The 19,221-nt window shown below is 41.6% G+C and overlaps 2 protein-coding genes across 2 annotated transcripts; both read left to right on the forward strand.

Annotated features, from left to right (window-relative positions):
* Nucleotides 1–6,608: 6,608 nt before the first annotated feature.
* Nucleotides 6,609–8,582, forward strand: LOC116840582. Its single transcript, XM_032807446.1, has 2 exons — nucleotides 6,609–7,335; nucleotides 7,676–8,582. The coding sequence occupies exons 1-2, from the start codon at nucleotides 6,825–6,827 to the stop codon at nucleotides 8,053–8,055; spliced, it is 891 nt and encodes a 296-aa protein (XP_032663337.1). The 5' UTR covers nucleotides 6,609–6,824; the 3' UTR covers nucleotides 8,056–8,582.
* Nucleotides 8,583–10,934: 2,352 nt separating this feature from the next.
* On the forward strand, nucleotides 10,935–15,039 carry LOC116840580. The gene is made up of 4 exons (XM_032807444.1): nucleotides 10,935–11,743; nucleotides 12,740–12,838; nucleotides 13,153–13,275; nucleotides 13,744–15,039. The coding sequence occupies exons 1-4, from the start codon at nucleotides 11,200–11,202 to the stop codon at nucleotides 14,451–14,453; spliced, it is 1,476 nt and encodes a 491-aa protein (XP_032663335.1). The 5' UTR covers nucleotides 10,935–11,199; the 3' UTR covers nucleotides 14,454–15,039.
* The last annotated feature ends 4,182 nt before the right edge of the window (nucleotides 15,040–19,221 follow it).

The raw sequence follows: 19,221 nt of genomic DNA on the forward strand, positions 1-19,221 counted from the left end.
AGAGAGAGAGAGAGAGAGAGAGAGAGAGAGAGAGAGAGAGAGAGAGAAGAGGAAAAGATATACGCGCGTATGTACAGAGCCGTAAGCGGGTTATTCAGTCGGTCAGACGAGAAGGCTAATGACCTAGATGGAGGTTCACGGACGGAGAGAAGATAGAATGACGCGTTGCGAGGGGGAGGAGGCGCGGGAGAGAGAGAGCGGATCGCCCGGGTGGGAGACTAGGAAGAGGAAGGAAACGGGGTCACTGTGTCGACTAAGGTAGGAAAGCGGACCGCGGCTGCTATTGGTCCACCAGGTTTCCCCCTCGGTGCTTCGCGTGCATCAAGGTTAGTGTGTCATTGCCTCCACGTGGTTGCTTTCCTTCCACTTCCTACGCGGGCCCCAGCCGCGCACAGGTACACGACCTTCGTGGTGGGAGCCGGAATAACGGTATCGGTTGTGATTATGTCGGCTCGTGGAGTGGGACGGCAAATGCAGGTATATATGGACTGTTGGAGAGGACAGCACCGTCGAGGCGCGACGAGCACGATGAGGAACGGCAGGCATCTGATCGGCCGACGCCGATGAGGACGCCTCACCTCGGCACACCTTGCCGCTTACGAACGTCTCCACGTTGCGTGAAAATTCTCAAATATAATTTCGCGTTCATGGATCTGGACCTGGACCTGGGTATCGTCTGAAATTAAGACGATAAGCAGGCTTCTCGAATGTTCAATGTTTCAATTGTTGTCAATGAACTCACTCTCATTAGCTCATCAATAGGAGTGAGTTCATTCATACGCAAAGTCTTTAAAAGTTGTGAAGAGACTTTATACCACGTAACCTTAAGGAGTAGTAGAATTTTAGGGGATTTTAATAATGCTAAAAAAAATTATCTTCTACACTACTATTTTATTAGTTTACTATAAAAAACTATCCATCATATAAAAATAATATTAAGGTATTGATAGAATAAATATTTTCACAGTTTTTCGAAAATATCGTCAAGTTTTGAATTTTTTAATATGGTATCGCTTAGATATCAAATTTGAAAAGAACAGAGGCTTAACGCAAGGAAGAAGCGTCCGTTTTCTCCTCGAATTTGAAAAATGGACGCGAGGATGTCCCTCGCGTGTTTTGCCTTGGAGATGACGGAGGACGCAGTATTCTCATCAGTAACGATGAATTAATTCACTCCTCGACGTGATTCAATCGACAACAATCGGCACGATTCGCAAAGCGTGCTGCGCGACGTAACACGGGCGACAGGATCGCGCGATTCTGACAAATCGGTTGTTTGCCAGACGTTATAAAGTATATACTGTTATAAAGTATTGTTATAAAGATAAAAATACAGATAGTTGCCGTGAAAAATTCAAATTATTAATAATTTAATAAAATAAAATAGAGTAAAATCTACTTTATTATATTAGATACGATATTTTAAGATAAATTTTATAAAAATAACAATTAAGAATTGTTACAAAAATAAAGATACAAACAGTCGCCGTAAAAAATAGTAACATTTGAAATTCAAATTACTTACTCGCCAGGCGAGGAATTCGCAGAATTTACTCGCAGAATAACGTTCACTTGGCGCAGTCGTGAATAAAAAGAAAATGCGAAAGTACAAATGCATGCGATGCTTTTCGAGTACGCAACGGACGTGCGGTCTCGAATTAACGAGGTCTATGCAATCACTCGGCCGGCACCAGAGGTATCAGCGCTAGTAATGCCGCCTCTCTTTCTTCTCGCCTTCTTGTTTTGCACCTTGACGCATATATCCTGTACTACCTATGCACTACATGCTCGCGTCTTGCACCTATCCCGAATAAATTTGACACGTTCTTTCAAGATAATCTCGAAGAAGTTGGCGTTTTTAGAGGCGGATATACATTCGAAAGAGAAACGCGTGAGTCTTGTGTCACATATAGCCGGATATACTATTTTAATTCCTGGTGCCTTGCAGAGTTTCGCGTGACGTTAAGTAGTTTGTTCTCTCAGATGCGGTCAATTAAGTGAAAAGAATCCGTTGCCAGCAGACGGCTATAGACCGCGATTTCTCATAAAATGTGTTATATTGTTACTGCTAATTGAGTCGGCATGTGCAAAGTGGAATTCCAGAATTCTCGAAAACCATCACACAGATTGGTACTTGAAGTGCTAAACGCAAAGGGCTAAACGATTAATTAATAGAATAGAACAGAATAGAATACTCTTTGTTATGTTCCAGTAAATCTTGTAAAAGCGATAATAAAGTATTGTTATAAAGATAAAGATACAGACAGCTGCCGTGAAAAATAGGAACATTTAAAATTTAAATTACCAATGATTTAATAAAATAAAATAGAACAGAATCTACTTTATTATACTCTAGGATAAATTTTATAAGAACAACAATTAAGAATTTAAAAAATAGTTAAGGTAATCGTCGTAAAAAATAGAAACATTTGAAATTCAAATTATTAATTAATAATCTAAAATTGATTGATTAACTGAATAGAATAGATTATTAGTAATCTCTAAGACACTGATTAATTAACATAATAGAATAGAATAGAATAGAATAGAATAGAATAGAATAGAATAGAATAGAATAGAATAGAATTTGCTTTATTGTACTTCAAGATAAGAATTGTTGTAAGAGCAACAATTAAGAACTTTCACAAAAATAAAGGCGGAGACAGTTTTTGAGAAAAATGAGGCAAAAAATTACTATCCAAATAATCAATAATCTAAAGCTGATCAATTATTGATGTACAATTACTGATAATGATAAGCCTGATTTTAAACCGATACGATTATTGATAATCTGGGATCAAAGAACGACAAATCAGACTTTCTCCACACTAAGAGAAATTATGAATCATGAATGAAATTACGAATTGTTGAAATGCCATTATGATCAATAGTATCTGATTAAATTTAATCGGATATAAAAATTGATCGGAATTTGACCGGAAATATCCGTTTGTTAATTTTTTATCGGGTAATTTCTCTCATTATACCATTATGCCGGAATGCCGAGAGAAAATGCGAATTTTCCTCCGGTGAAGGAGCGACGGTGCCGCGCGAAATGTCGTAATAATTTATATATCCGCGCGGACGCGCGTCGAAGTAGGGAAGGACAACGATCGGTTTCCCGGAAGAGAGCCGGCCGTCCGTGAAAATTGTGGAGATACCGTTTGTTGACGGACAATATGGTAAACAACGTTCCAGACGCACGGCAATTCCGAGCTTTCCAAGGCGAACTATTTCCCGTCGCGTATACTCTTCTAAATTCCTAACAGTATACCGACGTCGACGTCCCGGCCATTTTGGTATATAAGAATCGCGATTCGCCAGGCCGAAATTATGGGTGCGCTCTCCTCGCCGATTCAGCGCGTGAACATTCTCTGAATTGTCGCAAATTGTCGAGTAAACGCGAGCGACTTTCTTGAAACAACGAGTTCTCGATTTCGACTGCAAGTGGGGTAACTTTGCGGCCTGCGCGTGATTCCGCCCACTCGCGCTCGCATTTGCGAATGGGCGCCGTCGTCCTTAGAATGCTCGAACGCACAGCCGAATGTTGGCAAGAGCTGGTTTCTCGATTTGGCATGAAGAGACACGAAAAACTGTTACTGAAAAAAATATTATTAAATCAGTTAAGAGACATTTAAATAATTTTGAGTGATTTTTTATCTCACTCGATTCTTTTTAATTAATCTGAAAGAAATGTACTAAGAGTATATTAAGATATTGGAATTTGTATGAAGGCTCTCAGACATTCAATCAATAAGAGCCGATAAGAGTCACGCATGCGCATTGATTTATTTCCATTATCTTTTCGCAATAAGTTAATCAATTTCAATCGCCAATCCGTGTGGTTCTTATTTCTTGCTTATTTCATTAAAATATCACTTTATTACCATTCAAGTATCAAAGATATCACGACTGCTGCATCGCGAATGCCATCGGCTTGTATAAGCCGCGAAATCAGGCGACACGATTTTTCATCGAATGTCCCAAATACCGCAAAGCATTGATCGACATCAATCGTTAACTGGCAGTAACACATGTAACACCGATCTCCCTAAGGCTTCGCAAAAAACAGTAAGCGCAGATTATGTAGCTGTCCCGACCGACATTGAGTGAGGTTCGGAAAAACCAAACGCGACAAATTGAAGCGCTAGAATTTAGCGTGAGTAGACTACGAAGTGATCTATTCCATCCTATTAATCGATCTATCTTAGATTACTGGTAGATAACTTGAATTTCAAATGTTCCTATTATATTACAATAATTATTTGTACCTATATTTTTGTGTGTTCTTAATTGTTGCTCTCACAGGATTTCTAAGGGGTAAAATAAATTAAATTCTATTCTATTTTATTCTATTAATCAATTAGTTTTAGATTGCTGGTAATTTGAATTTCAAATATTCCTATATTTTTACAACAACTGTTTGTATCTATATTTTTGTAACATTTCTTAATTGTTCCTCTCACAGGATTTCTTATAGAGCTTAATAAATTTTATTCTATTCTACTCTATTCTATTAATCAATTAGTCTTATGTTACTGGTAATTTTAATTTCAAATTTCTATTTCTTTACAATTATTATTTATATCTATATTTTTGTAACAGTTTTTCACTCTCACAGGATTTATCCTCTAGAGTGTAATAAATCAAATTCCACTCTATTTTATTCTATTTCATTCTTATTAATCAATCAGTATTAATCAATCAGCTTTAGATCGCTGGAGTAATTTGGATATCAATTATTCCCCATCAATTATCATGTTGTCCTCTCTCTCCTTGTCTGTCACAATTGTCAATGTCATTCGCGTCAAGGACGAGTCACGAAATACCATTCAGGGTCGCGGCGACCCGTCCCTATCGCCGTTGACGTTGAGGATCGTGGGATTCGCAGCCGACGCCCACTATCTCGCCTCTGTCGCGAGCGGCTTCGCGACAATCGAACAAGAGCAACGCGACGCGCCCGAGATCGCGCGATTATTAACGAAAGGAAGGCAGCGCGCGAAAAGGAAGCAGCAAGTCGCGAAATGGATGCCTCGGGAAGAAGGCTAGTCGACTCTCCGAGTCGGCACACCTGTTCTGCAACGCGTTGCATCTAAACGTGCACGAATCCCGCCGTGTATTTGTGTGTGCGTGCGTGTGTGTTTACGAGTGTTACGCGCGACACAAACACGTGAGCACGCGTCGCTGCGATAAGATCCCATCGAGTTGCCTCGTGAAAATCGACTGCGTACTTTCACATCAGCAGATCCGTCTGAGGCGCCGTTGCTCGAGCGTGGCGCGCGAAAATCGGATCTCCTACGAGCTAAACTGGGCTGATTTAAAGTAGGACTGCCGTCTCGTTTCGCCTCGCCCGCGATAATAATTTTCACGACGACACACGCCTAGCCGGCGTGTGCCAGCCGACTGGCCGGCTGGTCGCCGCCAAAGTGACGAACTTTTCAATTTGCGGCTCTCGAATGCGATTTACGAACCGCGCACATTTTGTCCGGTCGCCCGCTTGGTTTCGCTCTTGAAACCGAAAGTGGTGTCGCCGACGAGCGGCGACGAAGAGCAATCGTCGGCCGCGCGATTAAGTCATGTGTTTCGGAAGATCGGCCGGTTCCGTCAAGGCTCTCCCTCGCGGGGCCATTGTCCATGGCTGTGCCGCAATTGACGCGCGCGTTTCACCCTCGTGAAACCGCGCCGGCCTTCTCCTGATAACGCGCCGCGGCGATTTTCTAGGCCAACCAGATCCATAAAATTAGAGCGCTTTGTACTACATGTCCCACATATTATAGCTTTTACATCGCAGCACGAATCTCGCGGGGGGTACCCGCTGCTTGAAGATGATCGAATGTAAAGATCATTCGCCCGTGTGCAAGAATGTAACTGCGCGTGAAATCGACGCGATGCTCTGAAAAATGACCGAATGGGGAGAGATAATCTTTCTGATAGTAAAATAATCGTGCGTGCACGATGGAAAATAGATTGCCGAATGAGCTCGATAGCCGTGTGAAATTTACCTCGCGTCGTCGTTGCGCGATCTCTCACATTTTCGTAGCGCGATGCACGAAAAAAAAGTACAAAAACGAAACGCCCCGCTCGCGCGATACCTACAAACCTACAAATGGCGATAATACGGTGAAATTCTTCATGGATCATAACATCCGCGAATGGGGAGCGGGGGGCGGCAGTGATACGCACTCAAGACGACGAAAACGAAGAAAGGAACGGAGTGATTGAATAAGGGGACCGATCGCGCCTATGCGTGTTAACCGTAACGCGGCCGTTAACGCAGACCCGAAGAAGGCGCGACACGAGAGCCTTCGCTCTCATTCATCATCTCCCGCGGCCGTTCATTGCCGCGCACTTTTTTCCCCGCAAATTTGACTCAGATTCGAATTCTCCGCTCTATTTGACGCTCCCTCTCGCCGCAGCAGCGGCTGTTGCCGCCGCCGCCGCTGCCGCCGCCGCCGTTGGACGGCTGCGAGAGGCCGCCCTGCCTCCTCTTCGGCGTCCGCAAAGAAGAGAGTTCCGTCGCCGGTGCTCTCGACTACGGAGAATGTATGGAACGACCGAAAGGCAAAAAGGAAAAAGGACTACCCGGTGACTCGCTCTATATATACTGCAAGTATCCGAGGGTATGCCCAGTGCACGATACGCGTCTCGTCCGTCAGCTTCTGGCTGGGTCCTTCGTCTTCGAGGATATCGTCGCGCTGCTGGCGATCCGTAGGTCCCGGGACGGAGAATCAGTAAACAGACCCGCACGAGTCCTGCCTCGCTGACGACTGTCTGTCTGTCCGTCTGTCTTCCTTTGTCTCTGTCCGGATATCTGAAAACTCGCGATGAGAGGAATTACGAACGTCGTCGTCCGGTCGTCACGTTGCCACCGGCTCCTACTGGTCCTCCTACTGTCGGCATGCGCCAGCGCGGAAATCGAGAGACGCACCTCGAGGCAGATGGTGGAGGAGGCGCCGGAGAATCTGGCGCCGAATCTGAACAAGGACTGCGGCAAGTCGTACAGTGCCACGTGCCTCAAGCTGGACGTGGTGTCCTTCTTGGATAAACTGTCGGAGCAGGAGGACATCGGTATCCTGCCGGGTGTATCTGTGATCAAGGAGAACGGCTCCGCCGACGTCCCGACGTCGGAGGTGGTCGCCAATCTTGCGAGGGACTTCCCGAACGACGTCGAGAAGAGGCTGGACGCGTACCTGGTCCACAAGGTCGGCAGCTACCTCAACAGCCACTCGATCTCCATCAAGCTCTTCGATCCGAAGACCTTCGAGGCCGCTAGAAGCTTCAACGAGGAGACGCTCGCGCAACTCGGCTTGGGCGGCAACCAAAATGTCGAGACAGGTTAGAAGATTAGACTCCGGTCGGGGATTTTAATTCCTTAGTCGCTTTTTATCTTTAATCAGGAATAATGAGGAAGTTGTGTATGAGTCCTTAAATTCAATCGAGTAATTCTAAATTCGCGAGTTTTAGTCGAGTGAGAACTTAAAAAATCAGTCGATTTAGTTTGTCAAGATCACTTCAAAGCGTTTTTGTCGAGAACGCTCAGCAAGGGAGAAGTAAGAAACAAAATTATATAAAATTATATATAAAGAAATGATCTAACCGCTTGGGTTATTTAATATGTACTTGATATTAGATCTTCGCGTTCAGAAACACCAATTGAGCCTCGAATGTTCGACAGGACGTAAGAAAGACAAAGGCGGCCACGGCGCCCTGATGGCCGGCCTGATGATGATGAAGGGAACTTTGGGCGCGGTGGGATTCGGCGCGCTGGCCCTCCTGGCCGGAAAAGCCCTGATGACCGGTCTGATGGCGCTCATGCTGTCCGCGATCATCGGGCTGAAGTCGTTGGCGAGCCATGGCGACAAGAAGACCACATACGAGATCGTCAGCAAGCCCGTGTACTCCAGCTCGCACACGCACAGCTCGGAGGAGCACCACGGCCACGGATACGGGCACTCCGGATACGGCAGGTCCCTGGACTCCGTGCACGACTCCCTGCAGCAGGCCGTGCTCAAGTACGGCAACGCGCGCGATCGCAGATCGATCTTGCAGAATTAATCGATTAATCCGATCATCTGACCCGGCCGAGATGGGTTCTCGCGCGAGCGCGACCTCGCCGGCACACGACGCAATTCGTTAGCACACATCTCTACCTCACCGAATTTTCCCGCTCTGTCCTCCCTTCAGCCTCTTCATGCACTGTCGCTGTCATCTGTACTCTTTCTCTCTTTTTTCTTTCTCTTCTTCCTCCCCCTCACATTCTTTCGCCCTCATCTCGCTCTGCGCCACACTTCGTTTCATTCCATTTCATTCCGATTTTCTCCCGTCATCAAGGTACCAACCCTCGCTCAGTCTCATCTCATCGCTCCCTCTCCACGAGAGTAATCGCCCTTATTATTATTTATAGTTACTTAGGCGTATTTATTGCGGCCGTCGTTGCGTTCTCGATCGGCCCCAGACCGCCGAGAGGAGCTCGTATCATCGCCGCCCGCGCGAATTCACCAAGATCATGTACATGATTTTTGAATATTTATTTCGTTATTGTAAAGTTGTGTAATAAAAGAACACGTTTGTAAAAACCCTAACGCATACACCGTCATTACTCCGCGACGATTCGCGACGGTTGAGAGCGGTTTCTTACCTTACGTCGTTTTGGACACGGTCTCTCGGATTTGTTAGTTTTTATCAAGAAAATTGTACGTTGTCGACTGTTTTCCGACCAGCTGGCGTGAATGCCTGCAGCCTGCAGAAGCGCGCATCACGCGCTGAAAAGCCCGCGCGTACTCGCCGTCACGGCAATTTAATCCGCGCGGTTAAACGTAGATATCTCCGAGAAGGTGAATGTACGAACCAATTAGGAAGTAACAAGGCCGGCACCTTCACCGACGCTGGACCGTCGATCGGACTACCCCACTGCACGGTCGGGATCGTCGTTTCTGCGCAGGAACACGGTGTGTTGCAACTGCGAAGGCGCGCATTACTGTACAATATCGTACAATATCGTACACGTTGCATCTTAAGAAACGCCGAAGATAATTTAAGTATTATTTAGATACGTCTTTTTTACAACATATTAATCATATTCTGAATATTATTGAAACAAGGCTCGTCCTTCACAGACAATATATTTCGTAATCTGTCAAGCATAATCAAGCATCTATACCTTTTATGGCTTTCCATAAAATAAGCACTATTATTACTCAAATAAACGATTAAAAGCTATAACATTAAAATCGAAATACTATAAGAAACAAGAATATGAAGATAGTGAGATCTAAAATGTCGATAGGTGCATGTGGCTTTAACATCTGCTTTTATGGACCATTCATTTCAGTTATATTGCGAATAATATGGCTGAAGATGACTATGAAATAAGATAACGGTCTTAATTATGAGTCATTTAAGATTAGAGTAACTTTCAATTATTTATACAGATTCCAATCGAACATTAAAACAAACTTTTAATACCGATACAAGCAACTAACACATCATAGTTTAAAAAGCAGAATTATTGGACTCATTGATTTATTTTAAAGTATAAAATTGATTTGTTTTAAATTAATTATTAATTAAAATAATTAATTATTAAATTAATTATTTTAAAAAAGAATAATTAGGAATATTTATGCCCAAGTCCCATTATGAGCAAATATTATGCGCTTTATAATGGGCTATACAATATTTAATTTTATATCAATAATATCCATATTGTGTGTACTTTAGTCTCTATATAGAATAATGATATATATGGCTCCCTCTTTCTTTTCCTATCTCTCTCTTTCCAGCGCTTTCATAAATCTAAAGAGTCGGTAAAATAACTGACATAGAATTGAGAATTTTTTTAAATATTGAGAATGTTTATGAATGTAACCTTAGAATATAATTGTATAAAAACTGTGATATATATATATGAAACAATTTTTTTCGTATTTTAATTATAATGTGTACTTTTTAATACATTAACAAACCAAGTTTGACTCTGAATTGAGACTTGATCCATAATTGCGACTGTTACGTAAATATATTGTAATATGTGACTGTTTTGGTAAATATATTTTGGTCAAAATATTTTGCTACTCTAATTGTATTTACGTGTACACCAAACAATTTCTGTTGAAAAATATACACCTAATTTCGGCAATTTGACTTTCATTGTTCTTCTTGTGTTCTATGTATTTCGATTTTAATTTTAGAACCTTCAACCATTGATTCAAATAATAATAATATTTCTTCTATTGGAAGCCATAAGAAAAATTACAACACAGATGTTGACTATGCTTGGTAAATTTTTATATTTTTGTTAATTCTTGTGGATTATTTTCTTTTTCACTTTTGCTTCTCTCTTATGTTCTTGTAAATCCTCGTAGTCTTCGTATTTTGATTTCAATTTTAAAGACTTTGATCATTTATTCAAATAATAATAATGATTATTTTATTGGCAGTCGCGAGAAATTACAATAGAGATGCCCGATTATGTCTGACAAATTCTCATATTTTTGTTACACCCTTACATCCTCGAAGATCTCTATATCTTTGTGTTTGTGTTTTACAAGCGTGTAATCCAGAATTCTCTGCTCTAAAAATAACAACCGTCATCTGTAATACTGCAGTTAACTCGGTTGCAACAGGATACATTCTTCATTTTTCCTGACCTTAATTAATCAAGGAAGCGGATATATTTGCACGCAGTCGAGGTTAGACGGTCTCATCCCGGCAAAAATTACATATTTGTGATCCACTTTAATGCATCTGACGTCGACATCTAATCGAGATCTAATGTCTAAAGAACAAGCAAAATGCATAATCATATTTTTCAAATCCCACCTGACGGTGGGATTGGTTGATTCGCAAGCGGCTGAGAGACTTGGTCTCTCAAATTTCCTCGGAAGCGTGTCAGCGCATCGCACAAAGCGGCTTACAGCATCCGCAAGGCGTTTCGAAGAAGCATTCAACGCGCCGTGCGATTGCGGCTGAGACTCGACGAAAGACTCCAGATCCGCTTTCCTGCGGGTTCATCGTTAGATGACGTTCCTCTGCGAATAATGACAATCGTGACGAGACGCCGGGCGGATACCGCGAATGACATAAATCTCGGTGTATATAAACGATATCGCGATGACCCGGGGATCAGTTAGTGTCAGCCGATAATTCTTAGCCGAAGTTGTCAGTGTCTCGCGAGGACCATCATTCTCGCGCGTCCTAATGTTCGCCCTTTTCCTGCTGATCGCGTGCGCAATCCACGCGAACGCGCACGAGAGAAACGGCCGAGTCGTCAAGGATTACGGCGCGGAGGTCCACAAGGTGGGACTGGAGCGTCGGATATTCAACTTGAAGAGGAACGGCGTCAACATCGACGTGAAGGTGGTCCCGTCAGTCAAGGACGAGTCGGGTGACAGCAAGGACGACGACGAGAACGACTACTTCCCGGAGTTTCCCGTTAAGGACATCGGCCGATGCATCATCGAGTTCTCGTTGGGCTGCATCAGAAAGCGTTTCGTCCGTTTTCTGGAGACAGTGGGTCGCCTCGATGAGATCACGCTGCTCGGACAGGACGTGAAGCTGGTGAGGAGCAGAATCGCGCGCTCCGACGGTCGGGCTGCGAGGAATGACTCGGACGTCAGTATCGAGCGCAGCGTGGACGATTTATTCGATTCCTTCACTCTGCGTATCACGCTGCCCCGGTGGAACAGCAAGCGGGAGAAGAATCAGATCGACGTGATGTTGGATGACACCGCCGTGGCAGAAGGTAAGCGCGAACGGAACCAGCGCGCAATACAAATGCTGAGAGACGTCACGAAGCTTTCGGACGTCTCTTGCACTGAAAAAACAGAAACACTGCGTTCAAGCAGAGTATTCACTTTATCCACACAAGTAAGATAAGCACACCAATACTCCTCAGCAAATAGTTATTAGAAATGGAAGTATATTTGACTACATTCAATGTGATATTTTTATCGTACAATGAAACATTTATTGTGTGAAATTTAATATTAATTTTACAGAGGACATATGTGTTTTCAAAATGAAGAAACCTTACTTTTTGGTTCAGTAATATTTTATCAGTTGACTAAATAATATCGCATTGTTAAATAAAAACAAATCTTTTTTAATGTAAGGAATGTGCAGATATTTTAATTGAGATAAAATTTATCAATTCTTATTATTGAATTAACTCTTTAAGAATAATTAATCTTAAAAGAATAATTAACTTCTTTCTTTTTCTTAAAAAATTAGTCCTTAAAAGTTTAAGTGGAACGAAACGCGATTCTAGTCGTACTCTTTAAATCAATGTTTTATATAGTAATGTTATATTTTATTTAAATATATTTCTGTAAATATATAGGAATATATTTCTGTGAGCGTTTTTCTATAAATAAAAACACATTTCTATAAATATCTTAATAAAAATATGTTTCTATGTTTACATACATTTCTATAAATAAAAATACACAGAAATTTTTATTTTTTTATTTACTGAAATATATATTTTTATCGAATATAATATTAACGTGTGTGTAAAAAATTAGTTTAATTAATATATTCTATAAATATACTTTTATATCAATGTGTTATATTAGTTAATTATTAGAATATTGAAGTCATTGGGAAAACTATAGAATACCATTGTAAAGTAATCCAATTTTTACGAATTGAAAGAAACGTCGAAGATAATTCAAACTACAAAAGATTAAAAAATTATCGTTCTTCACTTTGTGAATTTACTAAATACAACTTACTACAGGACGAGGAAAGAAAGGAGGAGGCGGTGGCAAAGGCAAAGGCGGCAAGTGCAAGATGATGATGATGGGCATGCTGATGATGGTCAAGATGAAGCTGATGGGTAATGTCACACGTTCGCCTCAAGTGTCATTTCAAGTTTGCCATTTGAAACGCGCGATTGCATTATCCAAATGCATTGCTGCATCACATACTGCAGCTGCGTTCGGCATTGTAAATCGAAGACGTCGGATTGTTCTTTCATCTCGAAGATGCATAGAAATGAAAAAGATACGAGATCTCGTATCTCTCTCATTTTTGTGCATTTTCGAAGTAAAAGAGCAATCCGACATCTTCGATTTACAATGCCGAATGTAGCTTGTATCGCATACTAAATTTCCAACGACGAAGGATAATCGAGTGTTTGATATAATACAGGTTTGGCGGCGATGAAAGGTATAATGATGGGCGGCATGTCTTTGATGCTGTCCATGATGATGTTGTCGCAGAAATTTGGCAAAGGCGGTGGTCCTTGGCAAAGCGGCGGTGGAGGAGGAGGAGGTACGTCCATTTCGATCTTTCTCTTCTTCAATTTTCTGTCTATGACATTTACAACTGAACTATAAATGCGATTAACACGTTGACAATGTTGAAGGTTATTAATCGATTAAAACTTAGTTGACTGAAATACTGAACAAATTGATAATTCCAGTTAATCAATCGGCATAAAATCGCGAAAAACTTAATCGATCGAAGAGATTGATTATCAATCAATCTTTGATTTGATTGGTTACGTACTGAGTAATAATTAATTTCATCAATTGATTAAATTATTCGTGAGTAAATATATGACGGTTGATTTATTTTGATTATTGGATTACCGATAATTTTAATCAAAGGACATTTTAATCGATTAATATCCATTAGAAATATTATAGCATCGTTCACAGATGGGGCCACTTATGTGCTCCTGTTCGGTGACTTATTACGAAATCTTGGTAACGATTACACGTTGCACTTCGTCTCCAGGTCAGCTGAAGGAAATTGTTCTCCTCACAAAATCCTCAGGCGGCGGTAGCGGTGGTGGTGGCGGTTGCTGCGGCGGCGGGCTTAGCGATAGTTACAGCGCACCACCGCCAAGCAGTTATGGTACCCCTTCAGGAGGAGGGGGAGGGGGAGGCTACAATGGTGGTGGTGGATGGGGTCGCAGCTTCCACAGGCAATCGATGACATTGTCGCACGACAAAGTAATCAAGACGGAAAATGGACCTGATCGCGCGCCAATGATGGGCGAGGTCATCGCAAACGCGGAGAACATCGATTATCCGGACTATCAGGACTATCAGGAAGTACCCACGATCGCGATGTCGAACTCTACGGTTTTCAATTGGAGCAAGATGAACGACATCGCCTTTCAAGAGCACAAAGCGATTGATTTGAATCTGGGGAAGAATAATAACTCAAAAATAGAGTCTACGGTGATTGCAACAGGCAGAAGTCTCGTCCTTAGTGGCGATTTACCTGCCAATGTTGTTGGTGTAATTCGGAAGGATCCAGTATCGAGTGAACTCGACGTTAATCGCGACAAAAATATGTTGCATCCGATATACGCGGACGAGTGGCAAGCTACGGCTGAGAAAACAACTTCTGATAATGCGGCGCCCTTGAATTCGAACGTGAGATTCGAATCGCCACGAGATCCGCGTGTTAAGGATATACCTTTGCTGCGTGGCATTTAGTCGGGCAATAATTACACAAAGCTTGATCTGGCTTCTGTGTTGGTGTCGCATACTTCGTGAATTTATTTCGATGTAAAAAAGTATGTGAATATAATCCCATGTAAAAAAAAACATATAAATAATCTTATCTTTAGCAAGTGTTTATATGTGGCCTCAAGAGTATTCTTCTAAAATCAAAAGGGAAATATTATAAGCGCAATATTTTTAAAGTTAGCACACAATTTCACCTTTTAGCTACAGTACAATATTATGTTCTAAAAATTATTATGTTGTTAAAAATGTTAGAATAGAATGTTCCCAATTAATAATCCACTTTACTAGAAGAGAAATACTTTTCCGGTAAAAATTTGTTTAAAATATGGGATTACACAGGAAACAGCTCATTGCAACTAAAGTCCTTATTTTTGGGTATTAGAATATTTTCCTATTGGTTTCAGAAGAATCTTCTTGAGACCATAAAAAGAATTTCGCGAAAACCATTTCGCGAAGGATGAGATTATATGTTTCTAGGCGTGGGGAAACAAACCCATGAAGGACACGACATTAGTTCGGAAATCAAATCAAGAGTTACACAAAGTATTTTCGTTGTATACGTATTTATAAAAATAAAATATATTATTATTATGTCACAAGAAAGTTCATTTTGTCGATAGTGTACTTTTCATACTTTGTGTAGAAATAATTGAAAACAAAAAATTAGAAACACAATAAGAATTAAATCAAATGGTAAAGTAAATCCTGTTTTTTTTTCTTTTCTTTTCTTTTTCTGCTATGACTTATTTGAAATCAGATTTGCGGATTGATAACGTCTGATTGATGGTTGATAATGTACGCAAGGTTGTGGCGCGATCTTCTGAAGAAGCCTCCAAGCTTCTTTCCACGGCTTTCCAGTGAATAACCGACCTTGGATCTTGCCGGAAGTTTACGGTACTCATTCCGTCGGGTATACCTGTCGAGTATACCGATCGAGAGAGGCCTCGAGAAATATCGGCATCGTCCGTTGAAGGCTATGTTCCTCGCAGTCGGTCAAGTTCAATGTTCAACGGTGGTGTCGTTAAAACGTCGTTAGAGAATGTCTTGAAGAAGGACACGCACATAAGAATATTCATATTCCCGTAACGGGTCTCCTCTTGGGTCGTTCGGCCAATATTTTCATCATACGTCACTTGTATTTCTCGCGCGTGTGACGTCTGAAAGGAAGAAAGCAAGAAGGAAGGAGAAGCAACGAGACAGGAGTCAATCGAAAAGGCTACTGATGATCTGCTTTCGAGTGTGCCACACTTGGATCTCTCGTCTAGCGTTACACGCCGAGCGACGAATTTGCATTAAGCAAAATGACAAATTTGTTTCGCCGAATCTACAAGCAAGTCTGGCGTAAGAGAGGCCGTCTCATTTGCGCGACCATCGCCGACCCACATTATCGAGGCGCCTCGCGTCGGTCCGCTGGATTGGGACTCACGACACGTAGCAGCCTTTTCGGTGGCGATGCGATCCGATTTGAAAAGAGTAACGGCAGGCGGATTCGTCAGGCATGTGCCGGCGTGGACGGTGGCGAGCGTGTTGCGTGTTTATATGGTCCGCGCGTTTGATTTTCTCGGGACGCTCTCCTTTAGCCCGCTCGACGAGGAAGCGCCCGCTTAAACACGAGGTCGCCCGTGATCACCGTTAGATAGCCTACTGATCAACGGGATGCGATATCAACGGTGCCGTGCGCACTCCGCTCCCTTTCGCGCCCGATCGGGAAAATCAGTGAAAGTGTACGTGCCGCAACCGCCGCCGCCACCGCCGCCGCCGCCACCTTCGCCGCCGAACAAAAAAGCACTTCCGCTGTTCCGGAAATAAGTGTGCGACGTGCCATGTCGCGAATCGGTTCACTTTCCTGTGTTACCGCATCTCGCAGCAGCCACTGATCGCGCGATGAGAAGACACGATGTTGGAAATTTGAAAGTTTGCAGCGAACGATGACCCTCTCGATATTCCCGCTATGAAGAGATCGTTTTTAAATCGGTCAGAGAGAGAGAGAGAGAGAGAGAGAGAGAGAGAGAGGATCTGTTGTTAAAGTCTCTGTAGCGACATTGCAATTAGCATTCAGCTGGAACACGCTGTCTTTAATGTACAATGCTCTTTGCTTTCTGTTTCTTGTTCTCTGTCTTTTCCTGGCTTAAGTCTTAATTCTAATCTACAATGCTCTTGCTTCCTGTTTTTTATTCTTTATCTTTTTCTAACTAAAGGCTCAAGATTTAAATAAAAAAAGAGATAAAGAGAAAGAAGCAGGAAACAAAGAGCACATTGTAGATCAAGCTTTAAGGTCAGAAAGAGATAGAGAGAAAGAAACAGCAAGCAAAGAATTGTGGATAAAGCTTAAGTCGGCATCTGTGTCGAACAGAAACGTATGGACTAAAATACACCCAATTATTGACATTCTCCTTAGGCCTGATTTCACACTTTAACTGAGGTTCTTTACTTTAACTGGGATGCGTTAAAAGCCTATCCAGACAAACTTGCATTATCACATACGCATAAGGAAATCAACTGTGCGGTAAGAGAATGCCTCTTGTATTAGACGCGTTTTACATTAGTTAATATTCTTGTACATATGAACAATGTGATTATGCAAAGCTTGTCTGAGTAGGCCTTTAACGAATTAAACTTCGGTCGAAGTAAGTTATGGAACTAGGTCTTTGTCGTTAACACTCTAGAGAAACTTTGGTTTTTCCTGTGACCAGAATTGCAATTGAACTTTCTGCCTACATAATACAATTCCAAAAAAAATTAACAACTAGAACTGCGAACAAATGTGCCGTTAGTCGTGAGGAGAACAAGTTGTTCTATAGAAGGCAATTAAAATAACTGTATTAAAACCTTATATCCCCATCAACTAGAACTTTTTTCAATGCGTGAACCGAAATTCCTCATTCCACTAGTTTACGAGTAATTAAAAGTTGGAAGTTGAAAATGGCTTCAGTGTGATAGATTAGATTTAAATTTTTATGTAGTTTGCTTTGATTATCTCAAAGTCAAACTGTTTGGGACTATAAAATAGCCGAAATATCGTTAACATCAGCACGTGCACGATGCTTTGCTCATTTATGCATTTATGTTGTCTTTCGCACCTTTCATAATTTATGTTATTCTCCCTTTCTTTCTTGCGCTCCCAGGAATTTTTCCCAGAGCACATAATAAATCTATCTGTCCGATTTTATCCGAAGAAGAAAGGAAATCATTAAGATGAGTCAACAACCAGCAACAAGGAAAGATTAAGATTACGGCAGATTACTCTTATCCCGAAATGAGCGAAACGTTGGAAACAATTTGACAAGAAACGCGGCTCCGACCCGGAAGTCCAAGCAAACATTATTCCACGCCGCGAGAGCATCACAGATATCAAACGATCAAGGCATAAATAATTGATCACATTGAAATCTAGCGCACTGTCGGAATTGATTTAGACGATTCCCGCTATTTTCTATCCGTTTTTCAATATTAGCTCAGCCAATATTAGCCGAGAGAGAGTACGCCGTCCGTTCTCCGCGCACGTATTTCCGCGCACGTCTTTAGCGCGTTTCCGTTTGCTCGCTCCTCCATATCGGAAATCGTACAAAAGCCCAAAGAGCCATTTCTCCATCTCGCCTTTGGCAGTTGACGTAACGGAGATTGCACAGAGCGCTCCTATGCGTGCGTAATACCGGGGCGACGCGCAGCGTGCAATCTGTTCCGTCAGAGATGGCGCGATAACATTGTATTTGCATGTCTCTAATTTGCAAAGTGGAAGGTGGGTAAGTGGGTGAGCTCCGTCGGTCGCTCGTCATTGACCAACACAGAGAAGTTGCGACTGATGTTCCGACAGCGGCGACAGTTGGCTTTCATGACATTTCCTCTATTCTTGATCACGCAACACCTCTATCACGTATGCTAATGCTTATTATAGTAATTATTTCTTTGCGGGAACACAATTTACAAATCCAAAAAATTTCTTTTCAAAATGTGTGTTATAGGTGCGCGAATTAATTCGATGCTTTTACATTTGATCGATCACAATTCCTCTTTAAATTCATATATCTTGCCGCCGTTAAATGCGTTCTGAAGTGTTGACCTTAAGGTTTAAAATGGACTATATAGCTTGGCGAAGCTGACAATGTAAATTCACAAAATCAAGTCAGTGATAACATCCGACAAGCAGCATATCAGATATTGCATTCTTTTGTTTTCGAATTGAAAAAAAAAAATGTTACTAAGGCTGCAAATATGATTTGCTCAACTCTCTCTTTCTTTGGGCGAAGATGTAAAACCTATAGAAAACATAAACCTGGAAAAAATGATACCAAAAATTTCGGAATGGTGATGTCTTATGTCGTCTTGAGGTCGCAAAAGGAACGAAGGACACGTCAGACTTTATTCGTCAGGCTGGGAAATTCTCTCTTATACAGCTTATTTACTGGATCTAGTCCCTTCGAATTACCATCTACTCCGATATGATTAACATTTTGAATTAATATTATAATTAATATTTTAAGCATTGACGTATTTATTATTTCTCTAAATAAAGGATTTCAATTTCTTCAGGAAAAAAAACATTACGCACCTAATATACAACAAAAGCCTTATGACTTACTTATTTTTGGCTATATTATACGTGATCTCAAGGTTTCTGTACCATCAAACTTTAATCACGAACAGAAAAAAAGATTCAGCTTAACTAACCTTCACAAAATAATTTTCATAAAATATATATAAAACAAACAAATATATACAAAACAAATTATGTATA

Source organism: Odontomachus brunneus, unplaced genomic scaffold, assembly GCF_010583005.1.
Source record: "Odontomachus brunneus isolate Ranch 3 - 2012 unplaced genomic scaffold, Obru_v1 Obru_scaffold_010, whole genome shotgun sequence".
NCBI lineage: Eukaryota > Metazoa > Arthropoda > Insecta > Hymenoptera > Formicidae > Odontomachus > Odontomachus brunneus.

What these genes read in the sequence shown, in the direction of transcription:
- LOC116840582 (XM_032807446.1), top strand. Translation starts at nt 6,825, where the DNA reads ATGAGAGGAATTACGAACGTCGTCGTCCGGTCGTCACGTTGCCACCGG. An exon ending in CAACCAAAATGTCGAGACAG is followed by an intron (nt 7,336 to 7,675) that starts GTTAGAAGATTA and finishes AATGTTCGACAG; the next exon opens with GACGTAAGAAAGACAAAGGC.
- LOC116840580 (XM_032807444.1), top strand. Translation starts at nt 11,200, where the DNA reads ATGTTCGCCCTTTTCCTGCTGATCGCGTGCGCAATCCACGCGAACGCG. An exon ending in TGACACCGCCGTGGCAGAAG is followed by an intron (nt 11,744 to 12,739) that starts GTAAGCGCGAAC and finishes AACTTACTACAG; the next exon opens with GACGAGGAAAGAAAGGAGGA. An exon ending in GGTCAAGATGAAGCTGATGG is followed by an intron (nt 12,839 to 13,152) that starts GTAATGTCACAC and finishes GATATAATACAG; the next exon opens with GTTTGGCGGCGATGAAAGGT.